The sequence below is a fragment of the Myotis nattereri genome (assembly GCF_964212035.1).
Source record: "Myotis nattereri genome assembly, chromosome: 21".
NCBI classification, from domain to species: Eukaryota; Metazoa; Chordata; class Mammalia; order Chiroptera; family Vespertilionidae; genus Myotis; species Myotis nattereri.
The window spans coordinates 15287870-15312116 of NC_138097.1; the positions used below are offsets into that span (position 1 = coordinate 15287870).

A 24247-nucleotide genomic window follows, 5' to 3' on the forward strand; every position below is an offset into this window, starting at 1 on the left:
GTGAGGATTAAAAATTAATAATAACGGCCGAAACGGTTTGGCTCAGTGGATTGAGCGTCGGCCTGCAGACTGAAGGGTCCCGGGTTCGATTCCGGTCAAGGGCATGTACCTGGGTTGCAGGCACATCCCCAGTGGGAGATGTGCAGGAGGCAGCTGATCGATGTTTCTCTCTCATCGATGTTTCTAACTCTCTATCTCTCTCCCTTCCTCTCTGTAAAAAATCAATAAAATATATTTGAAAAAATGAATAATAATACATAAAATAAAATAAAAACAGAACTCACTGTGGGAAGCATTCGAGGCTCCGAACCCGCCAGCAAGCGATGTATGCAGCCCAAGATCCAGGCACGCCCCTGCGGGGATGTGGTCACGGGACCCTGTGGTCTCCACGTGCCCGAGAGACAAGGTGGACGTGGGGAATGTGCCCAACAGCGGTGGCCTCCCACGAGGCCTCTCCCGTTCTCGCTGCTTCTGCATCTGGTGGAAGTCTGCGGAGCTTCATTTCGGTCTGTAGCGGCCGCACCTTGCGGTTACTGGCCCCAGAGAGATGAGTTTCTATCCTAGTTCCCACACACGCAGACTAGGTGCTCAGAGGGGGTTGCCTCGCTTCTTCAAGCCTCGGTTTCCCCACCTCTCCTTCGCCGTGTAGTGTCCTGCTCCCCTGGCGCCCTGGCTTGCTCATCCCAGGAGCTCTCTCATGGGAGATGAAAGCTTCGACAACGCCATTGCGCCACTTAATTTTGAGCAGATTTTGAGTTTTTGGTCCTCCTTCGCATTTGCAGCGTAGGCTTAAAAAATGACCCAACTGGCCCTAGCCCAGTGGTCGGCAAACTCATTAGTCAACAGAGCCAAATATCAACAGTGCCACGATTGAAATTTCTTTTGAGAGCCAGATTTTTTTAACTTAAACTATATAGGTAGGTCCATTGTTATTCACTTAAGTAGGGGTACTCCTAAGGCTTAGGAAGAGCCACACTCAAGGGACCAAAGAGCCGCATGTGGCTCGCGAGCCGCAGTTTGCCGACCATTGCTCTAGCCTGTTTGGCTCAGTGGATGGAGCGTCAGCCTGCAGACGGAAGGGTCCCGGGTTCGAATCCGGTCAGGGGCACATGCCTGGGTTGCAGGGTCGATCCCCATTGGGGGGCGGGAGGAGGCATCCGACCAATGATTCTCCCTCATCATTGATGTTTCTCTCTCTCTCTCTCTCTCTCTCTCTCTCTCTCTCTCTCTCTCTCCCCCCCCCCTCCCTCTCTCCCTTCCTCTCTGAAATCAATAAAAAAATATATTAAGAAAAAGAAAATGCCTAGGTAAAAAAAAGTACTAGCTAAAATTAAAAAAAAAGTGACCCATCTTTATAGCACTTCTTCTGCATATCCAGAAAGGAAAGGCTGTTAATATTTGCGCTCGAGGTACCGTCTGTCATATTGATTCTTCGAAAACGCTGAGAATTATCGTAGCGCTCAAAATCAATTAAGGGCATTCTGCACGTGTCACTGAACGACACTTGAAATAAAAAAGTGTGCGTCAGCCACTGACATTTCAAGGGCTCTATTTGCTCGTCACTGAGGCTTGACAAATGGAAATTAGTTACAAACCTGGCCGGAATGGGAATCCAATACCGTCTCCAGTCTTGTTGAACAGTCTTATTCAAGAACTCTCTGTATGTAACACCTATGCCGTTTTTCCATTTGGGATATTGTGACGGGGTTCCATTTGAAATCTGAAGCTGGCTGTTTAACAGTTGGTCCTGTCTCTTCAGCCTGGGGCTCGGTGGGGCAGAGATGGCGGTAGCCGGCTGCTATGTTCCTAGTTTGCTTTGGCGGGGGTTTAGCACCCAGAGGTGCCATATTGGACATGGCATACGGGCAGTCATTGGGTCCGGGCTGCCGGTCACTCCTTGAGCCCATTCAGCAGAGACAGGGTGGAATCCTACATGAGCGTTGATTCCAATCCTGCCGGCAGCGTGGGGGAGCAGCAGGGCACCCACAAACATCTGCTCTGCCCCCACCATAAGCCAGCTGCTGATGGTGGGTGGAAGGACAAAGGTTACATGGGAAGTCGGCAAAAGGGTGATGCCAAATGGGCAGTTTACAGGTGAGCGGGCTGGAGATTTGCAAAGGCCTGTGGGTATGCAAAGGCTGGAGATTTGCAAAGGCCTGTGATTATGCAAAGGCTGGGGGTTTGCAAAGGCCTGTGGGTGTGCAAAGGCTGGGGGTCTGCAAAGGCCTGTGGGTGTGCAAAGGCTGGGGGTTTGGAAAGGCCTGTAGGTGTGCAGAGGCTGGGGGTCCTCAAAGGGCTGGCGGCTCTGGTTTCTGCAGCAAAGCTGTTCGTCCTTCCATGATCACCGGCAGCTCCCAGTGGGGAGGAGGGGCCCCATTTCCAGGGGAGCTCCCAGGGCCCGCGTGCAGCTCCCAGCCAGGTCAGAAGGTGCTTTTTTAATCAGAACAGCACAGCCGCGGTCACAGAGCGTGATTCATATTTCTTTTTTAAAAAAATATATTTTTATTGATTTCAGAGAAGAAAGGAGAGGAAGAGAGAGATAGAAACATCAGTGATGAGAGGGAATCATTGATCGGCTGCCTCCTGCACGTTGGACCGAGCCCGCAACCCAGGCATGTGCCCTTGACCAGAATCGAACCTGGGACCCTTTGGTCTGCAAGCTGACACTCTATCCGCTGAGCCAAACCGGCCAGGGAAATGACTCATATTTCTTACAACTCTAGCCGGTCCCCGATATTCCATTTCTGCCCCTGTCACAACTGCCCTTGTGGGGAGTGGCCTTGGTCCTCTGCGTGGCTCAGTCTGCGGGGACGCTCTCTGGGTGTTCCAGGAACGTAGCCCATCACCGGGACTCGAACACGGTGTTGCGTATTTTCACTTCCGCAACGAGAAGTCTGTTCTGTGACCTTGACTGTTGACATATAGAAGGTGGAGGGGTCCAGGGAGGGCCTGTTCTTTTCACTGAAGTCACGGTCAGCTTCTTGCACCTGCTCACCCTGCAGCCTTGGGGACTCCATGTACCGGGGTGTGGCCGGGAAGATAACTGTGTCCTTGCTGAGCGTGGTGCCCACGCAGTTCATATCTTTTTTAAAAATATATATTTTTATTGATTTCAGAGAGAATGGGAGAGGGAGAGAGAGAGAAGCATCAATGATGAGAGAGAATCATGGATCGCCTGCCTCCTGCACACCCCACACCTGGGATTGAGCCCACAATCCGGGCATGTGCCCTGACCGGGAATCGAACCATGATCCCCTGGTTCAACCATGGAGCCACACTGGCCGGGCTTTTTGACTTTTTAGAGTAAGTTATTTTTAAACTAGAGGCCCAATGCCCGAAAATTCATGCAAGAGTAGGCCTTCCTTCCCCCGGCTGCCAACACCAGCTTCCCTCCAGCACCCGGGACCCGGGCTTCCCTCCTCCGGCCACTGGCAGACGCCCGGGATGCCAGCTGCTTCCCTCCGGCCCCGGCTTCGTCCAGAAGGACGTCCAGAATGATGCCTGGACATCTGGTCTAATTAGCATATTACCCTTTTATTATTGTAGATTATAATTGACTGTGATATGCATTTTACTGCTCATCTCATGGTCCAGGTGAGCCCGGTGAGGTCATGCATGGTGGATTGGAATGGCAAAGATGGAATTTTAGCAGGGACGTCCACTAGGCCGCTAGAGTACAGAGCACTGATACGCACTTCCTGCTAGGTCTTCCCTCTATTGGCTGTGCATTTCATTTTTTTCCTTAAAAAAAAAAAAGAATTCTTCTGCCGTCTGTGGCTTCGAAGGTCACATGAGAAGAGTCGTTGTGATCACTGTCCGTGGAGGTGAAGAACCTCGGAGGGCCTCAGTTGCGGTTCTGTTAGGGCCCGAGGCAGCGATGGCCAGAATGACTTACTCTCAGGCCCAGATGCCACTCCATCACCCCGGCATCCGGTGCCCTGGGGCGAGGACCACGGCTTCTCCTCATTTCCTGCCTGACTTCTCCACATGGGTAGGCTCGAGGCTGTCTTGCTTCCTCTCTCCCCTGTTCTCAGTCTGCTCCCCCCCCCCCCCCCCCCCGCGTGGCTTCCTCTGTCATATGCCAGCCATTTGTCAGGGCTGCCTCCACCCGTGTCTTCTCTAGTCCCCACCTTCCCATGATTAACGTAACCTGTAAAGAATTTCTTTTGTGTGAGTTTATTTGAGCCCAACTGTCGACAACTACCTGGAACCAGAATCTCAACGTATTGAGAGAATGCCCCTGAGAATCGCTTTTTCTTCACCTTGTTTTGGACATTACCATCCAAGGAAGAGATGTACGTGGGGGTACATGAAATCCATGGGGCATAGATGAGGGAGGCGGGACAAAGCAAAGGCAGGAAACGCCTGGGATTGGGTAAAATGTAAAAGGGCAGACACATGCTTGTCTTACTTAGGTGGGTGCAGGACAGGGAGCAGTCAACCATTAGCTCGACCACAATAAGGGGTTGTGGTCTCTCTCTGGTGCACTGGGTGTGCCCGGAGGGGTCCAGAAAAAGGGAAATTGCAAGTTACCCTGACATTCCAAAGGTCTGTTATCTTAGATGCAAACAGACAATATAGGCTCAGTTAAAGATCAGAGTTGGGCCCTAGCCCGCTTGGCTCGGTGGATAGAGCGTCAGCCTGCGGACTGAAGGGTCCCAGGTTCGATTCTGGCCAAGGGCACATGCCTGGGTTGCGGGCTCCATCCCCAGTACGGGGCGTGAAGGAGGCAGCTGAACAATGATTCTCTCTCATCATCGATGTTTCTATCTCTCTCTCTCCTTCTCCCTTCCTCTTTGAAATCAATAAAAAATATATATATATTTTAAAAAAAAAGATCAGAGTTGGTCTTACTCAGGGAAGATACTGGCCTAGGACATGACTACACATAGACTGCTTTTCAATGAAAAAAAAAAAAAAGTTTAATTTCAGACCATCCTTGGTGGTTACTTTAGGTCTCTGAGTTTGCAAGGCCGCCCCGCAGGCCTTCCCTGAGTTCATCAGGTTAGCACGCGGCCCCTTTGCGCCCACACCATGAAGCTCCAGACACTTATATGCAGATGAACAGACACCCCAGTGTTCTGGGACAGCCCCCACTTATACATGTTATCCAGTTATCATCACGAGTAGCACCCCATCTCTCCCTCAAAAGGCACAGTTATGTAACCGACATGTCTCTGGAAATTTGACATCTTCACTTGAATATCTTACAGGCATTCCAATTACTGTGAGCTCTTGATATATATATATTTTTTAAACTAATTCCCATATTTCTTCCCAGTTAATAGCGTCGATACCCACCGGTTGCTTTTCCTTGATCGTTTGATTTCTCGGATCGAGTCAATAAACTCTCCAGGCTGTGCATTCAGAACACATCCCCCGTCTGCTGATGCTGTCTCCTCCCCACAGTCTAGTTCAGCCATAATCATCTCTTGCTTGGACGGATCTTAAAATCCATTCTCTGTATCGTAATCAGGTTGACATTTAAATCAGTTCATGCCATTATTATTATTATTTATTTTTTGGCCTAAAATCCTCTTACAAGAAGGGAAGTAAATAACTGGGAACAATAATAGAATTTACTGTGCCACTAAACTAGGCAGGGCAGAGAGAATTTATTGAGCGTCATTGTGCTAGGTTATTTGCATTTGCTCGGTTATTTAATTTAAGCTTCATCTCATCTCTGTGTCCGTGGGCATCATTCCAGTGCGTTCCAGCTAAAACAAAGCAGAACAAAAGAAGCAAATTGATAAACAAGAAAAATGTGGCTCAGAGCGGTGACATTATCTTGCTCACACAGCTAGCAAGTGTTAACGCCGGATTCGAACCTGAGCTGGTTCTCCCTCGTGCTAAAACCCGAGGGTTGTCTGTTTGGATTTTTCGCAACTTTGTTGGAACCAATCATCTTTACTTTTTTTTTTTTTTTTAACATTTTTTAATTGATTTCAGAGAGGAAGGGAGAGAGAGAGAGCTAGAAACATCAATGATGAGAGAGAATCATGGATCGGCTGCCTCCTGCACGCCCCCTACTGGGGATCGAGCCCTCAACCCGGGCCTGTGCCCTGACCTGGAATCGAGCCGTGACCTCCTGGTCGATGCTCAGCCACGGAGCCACGCCAGCTGGTCCGGTCATCTTTCCTCATCTGTCCTCAGGAATGCTGTCTGAGAGGTTTTTGTGTTCCTCGGGCTGTTTGCCTAATGATTTATCTATCAATTGTCATCATTACAACCTTGCTGAAGACTTTCCCTGGGTGACTGTATTGAGTAAGAACAGATAGGCAATGGATAACAAAAAGCTGACAGTCGCCCTTTTGTCCTTGCTCTCATGAAGAAGTCTGGATGAGCCGGTTTGGCTCAGTGGATAGAGCGTCGACTTGCGAACTGAAAGATCCCAGGTTCCATTCCAGTCAAGGGCATATGCCCGGATTGTGGGCTCGATCCCCAGTGGGGGACTTGCAGGAGGCAGCCGATCCATGATTCTCTCTGATCATGGATGTTTCTATCTCTCTCTACCTCTTCCTTCTTCTCTGAAATCAATAAAAATATATTTTTAAAAAAATCATATGTCTGAAATCCAACCCTAGGGACGTCTGATTCAGTAGGTCTGAAGGGGTTTGAGAATCTGTAGCTTAAAAAGTTGTCATAGCCTGGCTGGTGTTGCTCAGTGGTTGATTATCGACCTATGAACCAGGAGGTCACGGTTCGATTCCCGGTCAGGGCACATGCCGGGGTTGCGGGCTCCATCCCCAGTAGGGGGGTGTGCAGGAGGCAGCCGATCCACGATTCTCTCTCATCATGGATGTTTCGATCCCTCTCTTCCTTTTCCCTTCCTCTCTGAAATCCATAACAACATGTTTAAGAAAAGAAAAAATAGAAGCCATCTCTGACTTCCTTGTCTCACTGACAGTGGGACCCCCATCTAGGGTGTGTCCATATAACCTTTCTTCTCAGATTCACCCTCAGGGACTCTCTTTCAGGAGACGTTCTCACCTTTTCCCGGGCTCAGCCCCACTTCCACAAGTGCATCCTGTCCTGTAGGAGCAGTTCTCCTTCGAGGTGCTAGGGACCCCCAGTTCACCTCGCCTTTCCCCCTTTGCTTCTCTCTGGGCTGAAGACTGGCAGCGGGGGGCTGGGGGTGGGGGTGGAAAATGAGAGACAAGTATAAAGGCTCCGTCTCGCAGCTTGAATTTCAGAGACAACAGAACAAAACACGTGTTCTCAGGGCGTATCTGCCCCATGTTTACGCTGACAGAGGCTGCTGTTGGCCCTCCGCAAATCAAGCGCCTGTGACAACACTGTAATTACGCTCCCGAAACAAAGGCCGCGAGGAGATGCATTTTAAATATCCTTTATTTGCTTGCTCCAGGGGGGCCTGCGCATATCAGGGCTGGAGAGCAGGTGCAGAGGTTAAAAATACACACGACACAATCAAGAGCCGGGGCGGCTTTCTGTGTGTCTGTTGCAAATGCGAGTGTTTCCCTGGGGGCCTGAGCATTTCGGAGGTGATGGGGGTAGATGCGGAGTTTGATGCTTGGATTCTGTCCACAGGGCGGGAAAACAGGGTACAGAGGACGAAGCAGGTCTCTCCTCTTTCGGGCGGAGCTAGAAAGCAAATGTGTACTTGTCACCCGCCATGAGCTGCTCAATCTCTCATGAATTCAGCGTCGATTATTTTTTTAAGATTAGGCAATATGTCAGTATGTAAATCCCAAAGAAGTAGCCACGCCTTGCTCAGCCGGCATGGTTCAGTGGTTGTGTGTGGAGGTTCGATTCCTGGTCAGAGTACACGCCCGGGTTGCAGGCTCCATCCCCAGTAGGGGGCGTGCAGGAGGCAGCCGATCCATGATTCTCTCTCATCATTGATGTTTCTGTCTCTCTCTCTCTCCCTTCCTCTCTGAAAAAACAAAACAAAAGAAATAGCCAAACCTTAACATAAGCTTCTTTTTTTATCCTCACCTGAGGATATTTTTTCAATTTTTTTTTAAAAGAGAGAATGGAAGGGAGGGAGGAGATGGAGAGAGAGAGAAACATGGATGTGAGAGAGACACATCGATTGGTTGCCTCCCACATGTGCCCCAACCAGGGCCGGGGATTGAGCCTGCAACAGAGGTACGTCGTGCCCTTGACCAGAATCAAACCCGGGGCCATTCAGTCTTTGGGCCGACAGTCCAACCACTGAGTCATACCAACCAGGGAGACTTTAAAATTAGAGTTTCAAATGCCTCTTTGGGAGATGATGAGTTCCCTGTCCTGGATGGCTTAAAAAAAAATTATTAGAGACTTCCTTGCTCGCATGCATTTGACAACAGTAGGACTAGAAAACCTCTAAAGTCCGAAAAACTTCGGATCTGTTAGGAGAATTCTCCGGGGTTCCCAGGGGAACCTGTGTTGCTAAAAGTGCCTGCCGTCCGGGGAGCCAAGGGACCCCGTGTTCCCTGGCCCTGTCGTAACCAGTGAGTGCAGAGCTCAAGGCGGCCTCCAGCGGGTCCCCTTTGAACACTCCTCCGCTTCCTTACACTCTGAGCTGACAGATGAGATGATCCTTCCCACCGCGTGTCTACGGATGCCCAAGGCAGTCATGGTGCAATCGGCACTCAATTAGTTATGCAGGAGAGAACGTGGGCTTCTTGGAAAGGGCCAGAGGGACTTTCACACAAGGCCAGACGTGAGGGGGAAGAGAAAGCCAGAGACCATGTCCACCCGAACGGCAGTTTCCTTTGCAAAAGGCGTCTGGCGAGGATAGCCCTCCAGGCCCAGTGATCGCACGAAGCTGCGTCTGAACGGGAGCTCTCCCTCCAAGGATCTGTCCCCGTGCTCCTCCTGCGTCACCTCTCGGCAGCCAGAATCCGCCGCTGAGGGCGATGGTCACCAGAGCAACATGATACTGTCCATTTCCTGCCACGGTCGCGGGAGGCACTGACAGATTGAGTGCTGGAGGAAGTCCTGTTCCAAGCGAAGGAATGGGCCATGTGATCACGGACAGGACGGAAGAGACTGTAGATGCTCCCAGGAAAGATGAATGAGCTGGGTGCACGTCTCCCTCAAGCGTCAAGGATTTAAAGAATATATGTAGCCCGGCCGGCGGGGCTCAATGGTTGAGCATTGAGCTAGGAACCAGGAGGTCACGGTTCCATTCCCGGTCAGGGCACATGCCCGGGTTTTGCAGGCTCCGTCCCCAGTAGGAGGCGTGCAGGAGGCAGCAGATCCATGATTCTCTCTCATCATTGATGTTCCTTTCCTTCTCTCCCTTCCTCTCTGAAATCAATAAAAATATATTTTAAAAAAATAGACATAGAGCCCTAACTGGTTTGGGTCAGTGGATAGAGCATTGGCCCTCGGACTGAAAGGTCGTGGGTTTGATTCCCATCGAGGGCATGTAACTTGGTTGCAGGTTCCATCCCTGACCCAGGTCAGGGAGAATGCTGGAGGCAACCACTTTATATGTCTCTCTCACATCAATGTTTCTCTCTCTGTCTCTCTTCCTCCCTTCCATTCTCTCTAAATATAAAATCAATGGACAAAATATTGTCGGGTGAGGATTAACAACAACAACAAAAGAAAATATGTAGATTCTTCCCCCAAACCCCAAGCTTAATTCCACGCCCTCTGCTCCAGCGTAGGCTAGACATAATCACTTGCTTCCAAAAAAAGTGAGTATGAAAAAGGAGCAATAATAACTTCACATTGGAGCCTGGCCAGCGTGGCTCAGTGGTTGAGCGTCAACCTAGGAACCAGGAGGTCACGGTTTGATTCCTGGTCAGGGCACAGGCCCGGGTTTCGGGCTCAATCCCCAGTGTGGGGCGTGCAGGAGGCAGCTGATCTATGATTCTCTCTCATCATGATGTTTCTCTCTCTCTCCCTCTCCCTTCCTCTCTGAAATCAGTAAAAATATATTTAAAAAAAGATTTACAACCCCAGTCTAATAAGGAGAAAAGAAAAATTAGACAAATCCCACTACAGGATACCTTTACAGTATTCCTGGGGATTGTCCAACCAGACGGCGAAACCGTCACAGATTGGAGGAGGTTGGGAAGGCGTGCCAGCTAAACCCGTTGAGCTGTGCTGGGTAGGAATTGGGAAGAAAACGAGGACAGCAGTGAGAAAACCTGGTGAGACCCGTGGTGGAGTTTCGGTAATAGTAATGTACCAGTGCCACATCAGCGTCTTCGTTTCGAGACATGTGCCGCTCGCTGGCAAGGTGGGAACCATGGGGAGACAGGGTGACAGGTACCCTTGCGACATCTCCGTCAGTCTGCCATGGCTCCGAGTTCAAAGTTCACTGACAAATGTCAAGGTTTTGTTTGTTTTCTTTCTCCTCTGGGAAAACCCCTCTTTCATTTCATTCGGGGATTTGGTCCCTGCCCCATCAGGTTGTCATAAGGGAAGGGTGTGGTCCTTACCAAGGGCGTCTATATTCCCAATCGAATGGCTCCGGCACCAGACTTCTGAGTTGTATTTCTTTTTGTGTTTTTTTTTTAAACATATTTTTATTGATTTCAGAGAGCAAGGGAGAGGGATAGAGAGAGAGAAACATCAATGATGAGAGAGAATCCTGGATCGGCTGTCCCCCTACTGGGGATTGAGCCCCCCACCTGGGCATGCGCCCCTACAGGGAATCCAATCATGACTTCCTGGTTCGCAGGTTGATGCTCACCCACCGAGCCACACTGGCCAGGTGGAATTGTGTTTCTTAAAAGGTTAGCGCCGTCATTCATCATCGGCTGTGTGGCAGCTGACCACGGAGCCTCCAAAAAGAAGAGGTTTATGATGCTAACCTGATTGCGTACGAAGTCACTCACAACAGCCTGTATAATGGCATGGCACGAGGATAATCAGCCCGGGTAAACGGACAGAAGGCGGGCTGATGTCTAAGTGGCGGGCTCTGTTTTGTGGAGGAGTGAATAAAGGAGGTGTTAGAGCTAACGGGATCACCCATCCCTCCACAATGGAATAATGCCGTGGCAGCATTTCTGATGGACCGAGGGCTCCTGCTTCTGCTTCTCCAGGATTTGTCAGTCAAGGCCACTCTGGTGCTCTGTTTACATGGCGGGCTGACCTCCTTCCAGAAGATGGGAGCCAAACCTTGAGACGGAGTCAGGAATAATTCATACTGTTTGTAGAGGAGGTTCCCATCCTAAAATTGCGGCAGCCATGGCAAACCCAAGTAACTTGCATCTGTTTGGAAAGACCTTCTAATTTCCTCGTTGTCCATCTCTATTAACTTTATTTTTTTACAAGAGGCCTGTTGCATGAAGAGGTTCGTGCAATAGGCCTTCCCTTCCCCGGCTGCCGGCACCGGTTTTCCTCCGGCACCTGGGACCCAGGCCTTCGCTCCGGATGGAGCCTTCAGTCTTCGCTCCGCCGCCTCGCCCCTACGCATGCAAATTAACCATCATCTTTGTTGGGTTAATTTGCATACTCTCCTGATCGGCTGGTGAGCATAGCAGAGGGATGGTTAATTTACATGTTTGTCTATTATTAGGTAAGATTTTTTTTAAAAAATATGTTTTTATTGATCTCAGAGAGAGGAAAGGAGAGGGAGGGAGAGATAGAAACATCAGTGATGAGAGAGAATCACTGATTTGCTGGCTCCTGCACGCCCCCTACTGGGGATGGAGCCTGCGACCCAGGCATGTGCCCCCACGGGGAATGGAAAGGCGACTTCCTGGTTTATGGGTCGACGCTCAACCACTGAGCCACACTGACCGGGCTGAACTTTATTTTCTTCATGATGGTTTTCAGGATTATATTTTCCCTCTCCCCGATTTCCCATTAACCATCCTCATATATCAAATTCAGCTTGGACTTGATTGGCGTAACCTGTCACTGTATGACGGTGCGACACAATTATTATCATCATCCTTGGTACATGGGCGTACAACCGGTGTTCTCGTTGGCTTGTTTATCCTGGCCAATGAGGTTGGTTGTGTTATCCTTGGCTTGTTTAGCAGTTGGATTGGGAACATCCAGGCTGGTGGCATCCTTTGGGTCTTCCTTCTTCATGGCTTTGTGTATCGATGAGTCATAAGTAATTTCAATAACTGATGGAATGGATGGCTAAAAGGACAGATAAATGAACATCCGGTCAAGTTGCTGCTTGTAAGGGAAGTCATGACTCCCTTCTCGTTGACGTTCGACCAGTAATTTTCATTTCCTCTCTCGTCACCAAGCAGGGAGGTGCCACCGGATCTCTGAGTATTGGTGTGCCCGCCGTGTCTCTCGGATGCCAGTCAAGAGCCAGGCCCTTCATCATGACATCGCCTCGATCACTCAACATGAACATGCGTCCCAAAGAGGAGAATCAAAACAAATTTGTGTGTCTTAAGTGGGGGCATTGAACGAAGGGCTTATTGAGTATCGCCTTAGCTCTTGGACATTAGCCTTGACAATCAGAAGAGAGTTGCCCGATGTCCTCTTTATGGGGTATGTGAGCTGACACAACTGTGGACACATTTCTGCACTATTAAAACTGTGACTTAACTGGCAAACTGCCAAACCTTCAGGGCTTGGTCGCTGAATCTTGAAATAGGCTATTTTTCACCCCAGGGTCCCCATTATAATCTCTGACCCTCGAAGCCTTGATCCACATTGCTAATGCCACCTCCACTCTCTGAAGCCCTTTTTTTCTATTACCTTTCCCATTTATTTAACCTCTCAACTCTCATCCATTTTATAACCCCGCCTGCTCACATTGATTTTTTCCTCCCCTGGAATCTTCTGGTTTCTTGAGTGTGAACTACACGAAAGATAAAATGTCATGGGTTTAATGTTAAAAATGATCTTCATTGAACCTTCTCTCACCTGCTCCCTCTACTTTATGAAATGGAGTCTGGGAGCTCGAACTGCCTGGTGTGACACGATCAACAACTAGGAGGGATGTACTTCGAGGAGGCGCAGTGTCCCTGGTAGAGTTCTCCGGGGACATCTGTGGGTCCTTAGGGCTCCAGGATGGGGTGTTCACATTTCCAAAGAGGCATCTGGGACGTACAGAAATAGATGGTAGAGCCTGTGTAGTTCACGGGTAGATCCTTCTGAGAAGACAGCAGAGTGGGGCTTTGGAGAGAGACTGGGCAGACGGACATGAATAGACATTTGTTAAGTTGGAAGATAGGGTAGTAGCTTCTTGACCCAGAGGCTATGGCCAACATCTGTGAACTGAAAGGCAAAGAATTACTCCTTCCTGGGAAATGCTCTAGAGTTGTGTTTTTTTTGTGTTTTTTTTTTTTTTTTGTGTGTGTGTGTGTGTGTGTGTGTGTGTTTTAATGGCAGAGCAGCTGTCATTATAATTATTATAATTATTATTAGATTTGAGAGAGGGAGAGGGAAAGGGAGAGAAGAGAAAGAGAAAGAGAGAAACATTGGTTTGTTGTTCCAGTCATTTATGCATTTGGCGCTTGCTTCTTGTATGTGCCCTGATCGGGAATCAAACCCCCAACTTTGGTGCATGGGGATGACTCTCTAATCGACCGAGCTCCCCCACCAGGGCAGCAGAACAGCTGTCTTAAGTTACCACAGGTCAGGAGAGGGCACGTGTTGGGGGAGGGCAGGAATCATCCCACAGAAGTCACCACTGACCCCTCTTATGTGCCCGCTGCCTTCAGGATAGCTTCATGCCTCCTTGTGGTCACCAAGGGCACCCCTATCCTCGGAGACACGTGGGCATGCTTTCAGCAGATGAACCGATGCCGCTGATTTCTCTCCGGTCACTCATTTTCAGAGTCCAACCCACTATGCAGCTGCCTCCGGCCCACAATACCAACGTCAGAAAGTTGACCTCTTAGCCCGGCCGGTGTAGGTCAGTAGTTGAGCATATTGACCTACGAACCAGGAGGTCACAGTTCGATTTCCGGTCAAGATACATGCCCGTGTTGAGGGCTGAATCCCCAATGGGGGGTGTTCAGGAGGCAGCTGATCCATCATTCCCTCTCATCATTGATGTTTCTCCCTCTCCCTTCCTCTCTGAAATAAATAAAAATATTAAGAAAGGAAGGAAAGGAGGGAGGGAGGGAGGGAGGGAGGGAGGGAGGAAGGAAGGAAGAAAGAAAAGAAAGAAAAGAGAAAGAAAAGAAAGAAAGAAAGAAAGAAAGAAAGAAAGAAAGAAAGAAAGAAAGAAAGAAAAAGGTAGTTAAACTCTTAGCATGAGGATCTTCTGATGGCCCGGGTTTCTGAAGCTGGAAGTGGCCAGAGAAATCCTTGCTGTTTATTTCTCTAGTGGAAGCATGAGGAAAGCAAGTAGGGGCCAGAGAGGTTAAATGATTTATCGAAAGTCATAATGAAGAAATTGGGTTAGAACGAGATTTACTGCCTCCAAGTCTGATGTTTTGTCCGCTCTGCATCGTGTTGTCCTCTGCAAAAATCAATAAGGGGGAAACTCAATACAAGCTTTATGATATTTTGCCGTGTAAATCGTTGTTGGTCTAGATCAGGGGTGGGCAAACTTTTTGACTCGAGGGCCACAATGGGTTCTTAAACTGGACCGGAGGGCCGGAACAAAAGCATGGATGGAGTGTTTGTGTGAACTAATATAAAAGTAAACATCATTACATAAAAGGGTACGGTCTTTTTTTTTTTTTTTTAGTTTTATTCATTTCAAACGGGCCGGATCCGGCCCACAGGCCATAGTTTGCCCACGGCTGGTCTAGATCCTCAGTGTTTTTTTGTTTTTCACCGTCATGCATTTCAAATTCAATTTTTGGAAATCTAAGTTCTGATGCTTTGTATCCATCTGCTTTTGAGATTGGTTTGTGTCTCAGTCACCATTGCTGTGTAACAAATGATCCCAAACTCAGTGGCTTACGACAGCTGTTTGACTTTTTCCATGACCTGGAAAGGACTTGGCCGGTGTGTCTCACTTGGCGTCTGTCATGGGGTTGCACTGGAAGTTGGCTGGGGCAGAGGGATCCCAATGGAGTTGAGAGCTTAGGTGGGGCTGAGTGCCCTACGAGTCTTCCCACGTGGTCCATGGCTGCCTTGGGGCCTCAGCATTCTCCTAGTGCTGTGGTCAGCAAACTGCGGCTCGCGAGCCACATACGGCTCTTTGGCCCCTTGAGTGTGGCTCTTCCACAAAATACCACGTGCGGGTGCGCGTATAATGCACTTGAAACTTCATGGCCCATGAGCAGAAGTCGTTTTTCGGTCTGGGCGAGTCTATTTTGAAGAAGTACTGTTGGTATTTGGCTCTGTTGACTAATGAGTTTGCCGACCACTGTAAGTGGCTCTGGTCTCCACATCGGGATGCCAGCTGGTTAGGCAGGAACTGCATAGCTTTTTATGGCCTAACCTTGGGAGTTAAGAAGTGTTACTTCTTTTTAAAAATTTTTATTTATTAAAAAAATTATTTTTTATTGATTTCATAGAGGAAGGGAGAGGAATAGAGAGAGAGAGAGAATATCATGGATCCGCTGCTTCCTGCACACATTCTACTGGGGATGGAGCCTGCAACCTGGGCTTGAGCCCTGACCGGGAATTGAACCGTGACCTCCTGGTTCATAGGTGGATGCTCAACCCCTGAGCCAAGTCGACGGGCCTCAGACCTATTTTTAGATTATTCAGCTTTTCCTAGGCATGGCCCATGGGACCTAGCACACAGTTGGCGCAACGATGGCAGACTTCTTCTTTTATAAGCCGCACTGTCTCCACGTCAACCCCCATCAGATGGAAACAAATCTCATTTTGTTTCATGGGCAGATGTCTCCATCCAACTCCTTAAAACACCTCTTTCTCTTGAATTCATTTCAACCTTGACAGGAAGTTGTTTCTTGTACCGGAACTCAATTTGTAAGGACACCGCTTCTTCCTAGACCCTCTTTTTAAAAATATATATTTTATTGATTTTTTACAGAGAGGAAAGGAGAGGGATAGGGAGTTAGAAACATCGATGAGAGAGAAACATCGATCAGCTGCCTCCTGCACACCCCCTACTGGGAATGTGCCCACAACCAAGGTACATGCCCTTGACCGGAATTGAATCTGGGACCCTTCAGTCTGCAGGCTGACGCTCTATCCACTGAGCCAAACCGGTTAGGGCTCCCTGGACCCTCTTATGTAAACACGGAGAATCGCTGGTCACCCTGCGTGGCGTTGGGACCATTTTTAGTGATGGGAGCTTCTGATCGGTGCTCCCTTCCCTCATTCATTGCCAACTTCAAATTTAATAATGTCCCTTGTTTAACCGGGGACCGTCTCCAGCGAGTGTTCCAGCCGCCTGGCAATGCGGTTTTCTAGGGCTATGAGCCGTGTCCTGTGCTCTTGGCTCATGCATTTGGGAGAGATTCTGACGTACTCTTTAGGGACCAAGAATTAGAATTTCATGCCCAGCTGGCGTGGCTCAGTGGTTGAGCGTTGACCTATGAAGCAGGAGGTCATGGTTCTATTCCCGGTCGGGGCACATGCCCGGGTTGCAGGCTCCATCCCCAGTAGGGGGCGTGCAGGAGGCAGCCCATCCATGATTCTCTCTCATCATGGATGTGTCTATCTCTCTCTCCCTCTCTGAAATCAAGAAAAAATATATATATTAAAAAAAAGAAAAGAAATAGAAGTCTGTTTCATGGGAAGGAAAAGGGAGGTGGAGTCCTACTCCTGCCCTGGTAGCAACATGAGCAAAGCTTTGAAGGCACAGGTACCCATGTTGGGCTTGGGCCACGGTGACGGGTCCTAGGTGGCCGCCGCGCGCAGTGCTGGGGTGTGGGCTGTGGCTGGAGATGAGCCTCCGAAGGCTGCGTGATGGGTAGAGTCTTCCTGACACATGATGCGTCAGGAGGAGGAAGGCCACAGCAGACGAACATTGCCAAGCAAGGGAGCAACAAATTCGAACCAGAATTGGAGCAAATTGCAGTGCAAACTCGCCCCCCCCCCCCCAACACACACACCCTCAGACTGTGAAAGACACTGTTTGTTCTTCCGACTGCCTGCCTCTCTCTGTAAACTTGGCAGAGCCACATTTTTTTTTTTAATGGGGAAGTCTTCATCGGGGGATTTACTCAATGATTCCTTTCACAGGATCGTTAAAGGAACTTCGAGGCCGTCGCATCCTGCCTCCTTGAATCGCTCATTTATTATTACTGCGGGTGAGATAACGGCGCGGTGGGGCGCGTCTAAGTGGCGTAAGATATTTATTGGTGAATTTGGTGGTGCGTAAATTAATGCCAGTGGAGAGTTTGTGGGGCCTTTTTTTTTTTCCCCCCCTCCACGGATAGCCATGATTTCCACTTAAAGAAAAACAATCTTGTGCTGATCCATCCAGGCTCGGAGCTGAGATCATTCTGAACTCAGCATCTATATGACGATGTTGTCTCTTAGTTCCTGTGGGAGGGCAGGGTTCTCTTGGTGGGCTGGTGCTATCGTTTCTGGAATCAATTTCTTTCCTGTTTATTAAAGCCATCGTGCTTGTGCCTGGCTGGCGTGGCTCAGTGGTTGATTGTTGATCTATGAACCATGAGATCACAGTTCAATTCCTGGACAGGGCACATACCTGGGTTGCGGGTTTAGTCCCCAGTAGGGGGCGTGCAGGAGGCAGCTGATTGATGATTTTCTCTCATCATGATGTGTCTGCCTCCCTCTCCCTCTCCCTTCCTCTCTGAAATCAATACAAATATATTTTAAAAAAAACAACAACAACCACTCATAGTGCTTGGGAGGAGGGCATATGGAGGTGTGAAATTTTCTTCTTTCTCCATCACGTCGAAATTCCATAACAAACTATCCAAATAAAAGTAGCTTTCCTACGTGAGGATATGTATTATTTCACTCACCTGGAAGTCCACAGGTTGGTGGCTCCACAGAGCTGGTCATCGGTTGGTTAAGAATGTCACCAGCGCCCAGCCGGCTGGCGTGGCTCAGTGGTTGAGCGTTGACCTATGAGCCAGGAGGTCACCGATTCCCAGGCAATTTGTGTCTTGACGGCCTGGCCTGGCGACTGTAATGGATGGTTTCCACTGAACGTTTGCGAGACGACTGCATGAATAATTAAATGAAAGGAAATGAAATCTGGGTCTTTTTCTTCTTTTTAATCAGTTTCTACTTGCGTCGTTTCCCCCTTTTCTCTTTCTCTCATCTGTCCATTTCCTACCCTATTTTCCCTTTTATGGCTCATATTTCATAATGAACTAATACATTATAGTCATTAGCTAACGAATCTGGCATCTTATGTCACCCAACGTTGCACAGCCTTGCTTTTATCATTTAACCCCTTCCCTCTTCTCAGAAGAAATGCAATTTTTTTTGGGGGGTGGGGAGGGTGCTGGAGGTGGACCCTGAAACATCAGTGTGGATTAGGGACACCATTCCCGGGACTCTCTCTTCTCTTATGAACCATCTTCGGGTCCACTTTCAAAGGGCCAGAGTCCTGCCCTAGCTGTTTGGCTCAGTGGATAGAGCATCGGCCTGCGGACTGAAGGGTCTCAGGTTTGATTCCTGGTCAGGGCACATGCCCGGATTGTGGGCTCGATGCCCATTTTTTAATATATATATTTGTATTGATATCAGAGAGGAAGGGAAAGGGAGAGAGAGATAGAAACATCGATGAGGAGAGAGAATCATGGATCTGGTGCCTCCTGTACACCCACTGCTGGGGATCCAGCCTGCAACGCGGGCATGTGCCCTGACCAGGAATTGAACTGTGACCTCCTGGTTCATAGGTCAAAGACACTCAACCACTGAGCCACACTGGCCGGGTTCAGTGCCTACTCTTTTGTCCGTCTTACTGCTCCAAAACGGGTCCTCCAGGTGGGGTTCCGAAGGGGACATAGGGAGGCAGAGCCCCATGGGAGCCCCCTCATGGTCATGATTTAGGGAGCCCCCCTTTAGGCCTTTTAAAAAGAATATTTTTATTGATTTCAAAGAGGATGGGAGAGGGAGTGAGAAAGAAACATCAACAATGAGAGAGAATCATGGATCAGCTGCCTCCTGCACGCCCCGCACTGGGGATGAGCCTACCACCCGGGCCTGTGCCCTGACCGGGAATCGAACCGTGACCTCCTGGTTCATAGGTTGACGCTCAGCCACTGAGCCACACCGACCGGGCTGGGCGCTGTTTATGGCAGGAAGTCTTTCTGAGGGGAAGGAAGCCCACAGCCCTGCCCTCTCCCACCTCCTGTGTTTGGAGTAAAAGGCGCTTGTGTTCTCGTTGCAGAGCTCCTCCGATCGGGCGTCCATCCTGAGCATCCTCCAGGTCCTCGGGGACCTGCTGTCCGCCGGTGAGTGGGCAGCGTGGCCATCCCTGGCCTGGTGGGCGCGGGGCATCCCTGGTGCCGTGGCGTTCGCCCGGGAATCTGAGGGGCTCGGGGTTTCTCTGTGAGACAGAATCCCTACTGAGGTGCATAGGTCCTGGGGACACCTGGGCTGGGTGGACATGGGGCTCTTCCGTCTTGTCACTCACCCTACGGGGACCCGAACTTTGGAGGATTTAGACGCCCGGTGGTGACGCCAGGGTAGCTCATCGATGAGGCCAAGGACCTCCGGGTGTCTGCAGCTCTTCAGAGAGAGCTGCCCTCAGCTGTCTGACCTCTCTCCTCCCTCTGGTCCCCTCATTGTGGCCCATTTTATTTATTTATTATTATTTTTTATATATATACATTTTATTGATTTTTAGAGAGATCGGAAAGGAGAGGGATAGAGAGAGAAACATCAGTGATGAGACTCATCATCTGTTGGCTGCCTCCTGCACGCCCCCTACTGGGGGTGGAGCCCCCACCCCGGGCATGTGGCCTGACTGGGAATCAAACCTCTGACCCCTTGGTTCCTGGGTCGATGCTCAACCACTGAGCTATCCAGCCAGCTATTTAAAAAATATTTTTATTGATTTGAGAGAGGAAGGGAGAGAGAGAGAAACATCCATGATGAGAGATAATCATGGATTATCTGCCTCCTACATGCTCCCTACTGGGGACTGAGCCCACAACCCTTGCATGTGCCCTGACCAGGGATCGAACCGTGACCTCCTGGTTCACAGGTCGATGTTCAACCGCTGAGCCACGCCGGCCGGGCATGTGGCCCATTTTAGAGCCGGGTCTTGGCAGCTGCCTGACCCAGGTCCCTGGAGACGGGAATCCGAGGCCGGAGCTGGACCTAGCGGCGTGGTAAGCCCTGAGGTGTCCAGAGATAAGGTGACGGCACTGACTGCACTGGCATCAGCCGGGTTCACGGGGCCATGGCTCTGTCAGCTCATCTCCGCGTGGCGAGTCCTGGCACACACAGCTCTTTGGACGGTGCGCCATCCCCTCAGTTCTCATGTGTGTGTGTGCCAGCCGCACTGCGTGAGGAAGAAATGCCAACACCACACAGACCAGACCCAAAGGAGCGCCCCGCCCTGCCCCCGAGACTCAGGCTCCAGTGTCCGGAGGAAAGATCCATTCACCCGGAGGTTTTTTTGCTTTTGTTTTTAAAGATATCTTTATTGATTTCAGAGAGGAAGGGAGAGAGAGAGAGAGAAACATCAGCGATGAGAGAGAATCATAGATCAGCTGCCTCCTGCACACCCCATACCCGGGCATGTGCCCAGACTGGGAATTGAACTGTGGCCTCCTGGTCCATAGGTTGACACTCAACCACTAAGCCACGCCAGCTGGGCTAGGCTCAATTTAAAAAATATATATATTTGTATTGATTTCAGAGAGGAAGGGAGAGGGAGAGGAAGAGAGAGAGAGAAACATCAATGATGAGAGAGAATCATTGATTGGCTGCCTCCTGCACGCCCCTACTGGGGATTGAGCTAGCAACCTGGGCATGTGCCCTTCACCGGAATCAAACCCGGGACCCTTTAGCCTGCAGGCCGATGCTCTATCCACTGAGCCAAACTGGCTAGGGCTAGGCTCAGTTTTTTTACAGCTGCTAAAGGTGATATACCTAGGTACTTATTTCTTCTATTATTTCTACATTTCATACCCCTCCCCCCAGCTCAGCCCCTTACCTAATTGCATAACTTTAACTCAAGGTGATTCAAGAAGTACACAGTTTTGGTTTCTGGGGAAAAATGGACCAGTCCTTGCTCTATCGCTAGCTCCGAGGAAACGAGAGTGATTTTCCCAATGGCTCAGCTGTCCTCTGCTTCTGTCGTAGGCACAGACAGGCGGATCCGCTACATGATCAGCAAGGGGGGCAGCGAAGCCCTCCTGCAGACCCTGGTGGACACGGCAAGGACCGCGTCTCCGGACTACGGCATCCTCCTGCCCCTCTTCCGACTGCTGGCCAAGGTCGGCCTGCGAGGTACCCACAGCCCCTGGCCTGCGGAGGACAAGTTTGTGGTGATGAGAGGAATTGGGGGAGCTCTCATGGGAACGTGCAGGAGGGAGGTCCCAGACACCTGGGTGGTGATGGCAGGATCAGCCCCATCGAGGAGGTCATGAGAAGGAAGCAAAGCAAATGGGTCTAAATTATCCATTCTTTGCTAATTAGGTTAGATTTGGAATCATGGTGGTGTGACTATATGGGGAAAAATGTCTTTCTTCAAAGAAGTGTACTTGAGCCCTAGCTGGTTTGGCTCAGTGGATAGAGCGTCAGCCTGCGGACTGAATGGTCCTGGGTTCAATTCCAGTCAAGGGCACATCCCCGGATTGTGGGCTCAATCCCTAGTAGGGGGCATGTAGGAGGCAGCTGATTCATGATTCTCTCTCATCATTGATCTCTCTCTCTCTCTGTCTCTCTCTCTGTCTGTCTCTCTCTCTCTCTCCCTTCCTCTCTGAAATCAATAAAAATATATATGTTAAAAAATAAAAATCAATGGAAAAATATCCTCGGATGAGGATTACCAAAACAAACAAACAAAAAGACAAAGAAATGTACTTGAAAGTATTTAGGAGCAAAAGGCTGGGTGCAGCCCTGACTTAGCTTTTCTGAGCCATCTGGTTCTAGTGGGGACACACTCAGCCGCATTTTCCCACAGATCTGAGGAGGCTCCCCGGCCAAGGTTAGCTTCCTCCCACCGTCACCTTTTCCTTCCCCGCCCTCACACCCATCGTGCAACCTTCAGAGGGAATGTGCAACCCAACTAAGAGGGATTGACTTGTGTTCGTAGATAAGAAGTTTGGACAGAAGGCCCTGGATTTGGAAGCACTCGATGTCACGTTGATTCTCGCCAGGAAAAACCTGTCCCACAACCTGAACCTCCTCCACTGCCTCTGGGCCCTGCGCGTGTTCGCCTCGAGCGGTGAGCGACTCCCCTGTGGCATTTTGGGGAGTTGTGGGGAGCTTCCAGACCTGGGCTGGGACACCCAGGCACGCACCTGGGTTGCAGGTTCGATCCCGGCCACGGTCGGGGGTTTTTACGGGAGGCAACCAATGGCTGTGTCTCTCCATTGCCCTTGACGGGAATCGAACTGTGACCTCCTGGTTCATAGGTCGATGCTCAACCACTGAGCCATGCTGGCTGGCTGGGCACACTCATATTTGTTGAGCAGAGAATCAGAGATTATTTGGGAAGGGCTGATAGGAACTGTGCAAACCCTTCTATACCAATAAAAGGGTAATATGCTAATTAGACTGAGTCAACCGGACATCTTCCGGCCATCCTTCTGGACAAAGCCACGGTGGTGGGGGCTGAGACAGAGGTGGTTAGGGGCGATCAGGCCAGCAGGGGAGCACATAGGGGCGATCAGGCTGGCAGGGGAGAGCAGTTAGGGGAGATCAGGCAGGCAGAGTGGTTAGGGGCGATCAGGCAGGCAGGCAGGTGAGCAGTTAGGAGCCAGTAGACCCGGATTGCGTGAGGGATCCCAGATTGGAGAGGGTGCAGGCCTGGCAGGCAGCCCTCCCCTCCCCCCATCCTCCTCTCCCTGTCCGCCCCCCCCCCCCCGCATGAATTTCGTGTACTGGGCCTCTAGTTTCTAATAAAGGAAAAGGGAAACAAAGAGATGAAGCTTCGGTTAGAGGAGAGCTCTCACGGAGGAGTAGCCAGAAGGTGTGCCACCCCCATGTGCAGCTTGCCAGCGACCGTTTAATACATCTCATTCTTACATATAAGACTTCCTTCAGCAGGGAGCTCTGAAAACTGCTGGGATTCGCTGGTGGGTGTGGGGAGGTGGCCGCTTGCCTCCTGCTTGAAGACTGCATGCACTGTACCCACGAACGGTTTCCTAAACCACTTTAAAAATGATCTGACCAGGCTCTACGCATTGCCTTCTCCGAAGGCAGGCAAGCAGAGTTCACACGCCTGTGTTTTGCTCTCTCTTTGGTGAATGGTTCGCTGCAGTTGCTTGTTCCCACAGCTTTCTCAACAGCTCCTCCCTGCAGAAGGAATGGGCTGGGACCAGAAGGGCTGGTGGTGGCCAGAGAGCCCTTTGGCAGCGCTGAGCTGGCCGGGGGGGGGGGGGGGGGCGGAGGGGATATTTATAGAGCCGTCAGAGGCCTGACCTTGGGCCAGGCTCCAGCTGGGAAGAAGTCGGTTGAAGATTTCTTACTGTTATCCTCTTCCAAGTCTCCCGTCTTCCATGTTAGAATTTATGCTCTTAGCACCCTCTCCTCCTCAGCTCTACTTAATCCTAGCCTTTTGCGGACTTATATGCCAGGAGATTGCTTTATTTATTTGTATGTGTGTGTGCTTTTCTGTATATATCTTTTTTATTGATTTCAGAGCGGAAGGGAGGGGGAGAGAGAGATAGAAACATCCATGATGAGAGAGAATCATTGATCGGCTGCCTCCTGCAGGCCCCCTACTAGGGATGGAGCCCGCAACCCCGGCATGGGCCCTGGTGGGGAATCGAACCGTGACCTCCTGGTTTATAGGTAGACGCTCAACCACGGACCCACGCCGGCCGGCTGGGCCAATGCTTGGTCCTTATAGTTCAATACCAACTGCACCTTTGTCTTTCTCAGTCACCACGGGAGCCATGCTGGGAATCAATGGAGCCATGGAACTGCTCTTCAAGGTCATCCCCCCATACACCAGGAAGCGCGCCCGGATCATCAGGTACCGAGGGCTTTGGTTAGGACTTGTTTGTCTGGAGTAGAAGCAGGGACGGCGATGGCCTCAGGTACGTTCTCAGGGTGCTTCCGGCTCTGCTGAATGAGGGTTTCCTCCGTTGTGGACACGGTACAATGACTTGACTTTGTCACAAGTTGCCACCCCCCGCCCTCGCCCCCACACACAATATGTCATCTCCTCTAATCCTCACAACAACCCCGAGTGGGTATATTATGATCCTCATTTTCACACGAGGAAATGCAAATGTGCGAAGAGCTGTAGCTGCAATCTCAAGCCTGCGAAAGGCAGAGTTGGGGTTTGTACCCAGATCTCTCCGACTTCAAAGCCGATTTCTTC

General features: G+C 50.1%; 1 protein-coding gene across 1 annotated transcript in view; it reads left to right on the top strand.

Moving 5' to 3' along the window:
• Positions 1-24247, top strand: part of AGBL1 (AGBL carboxypeptidase 1) — a gene marked incomplete at both ends in the record, with an annotated part of 230964 nt that overhangs the window by 6187 nt on the left and 200530 nt on the right. The window contains 4 exons of the mRNA XM_081114799.1: positions 19130-19193; positions 21055-21201; positions 22010-22141; positions 23803-23896. Coding sequence (XP_080970925.1) covers positions 19130-19193; positions 21055-21201; positions 22010-22141; positions 23803-23896 — 437 coding nt within the window. The remainder of the gene's footprint in view (positions 1-19129; positions 19194-21054; positions 21202-22009; positions 22142-23802; positions 23897-24247) is intronic.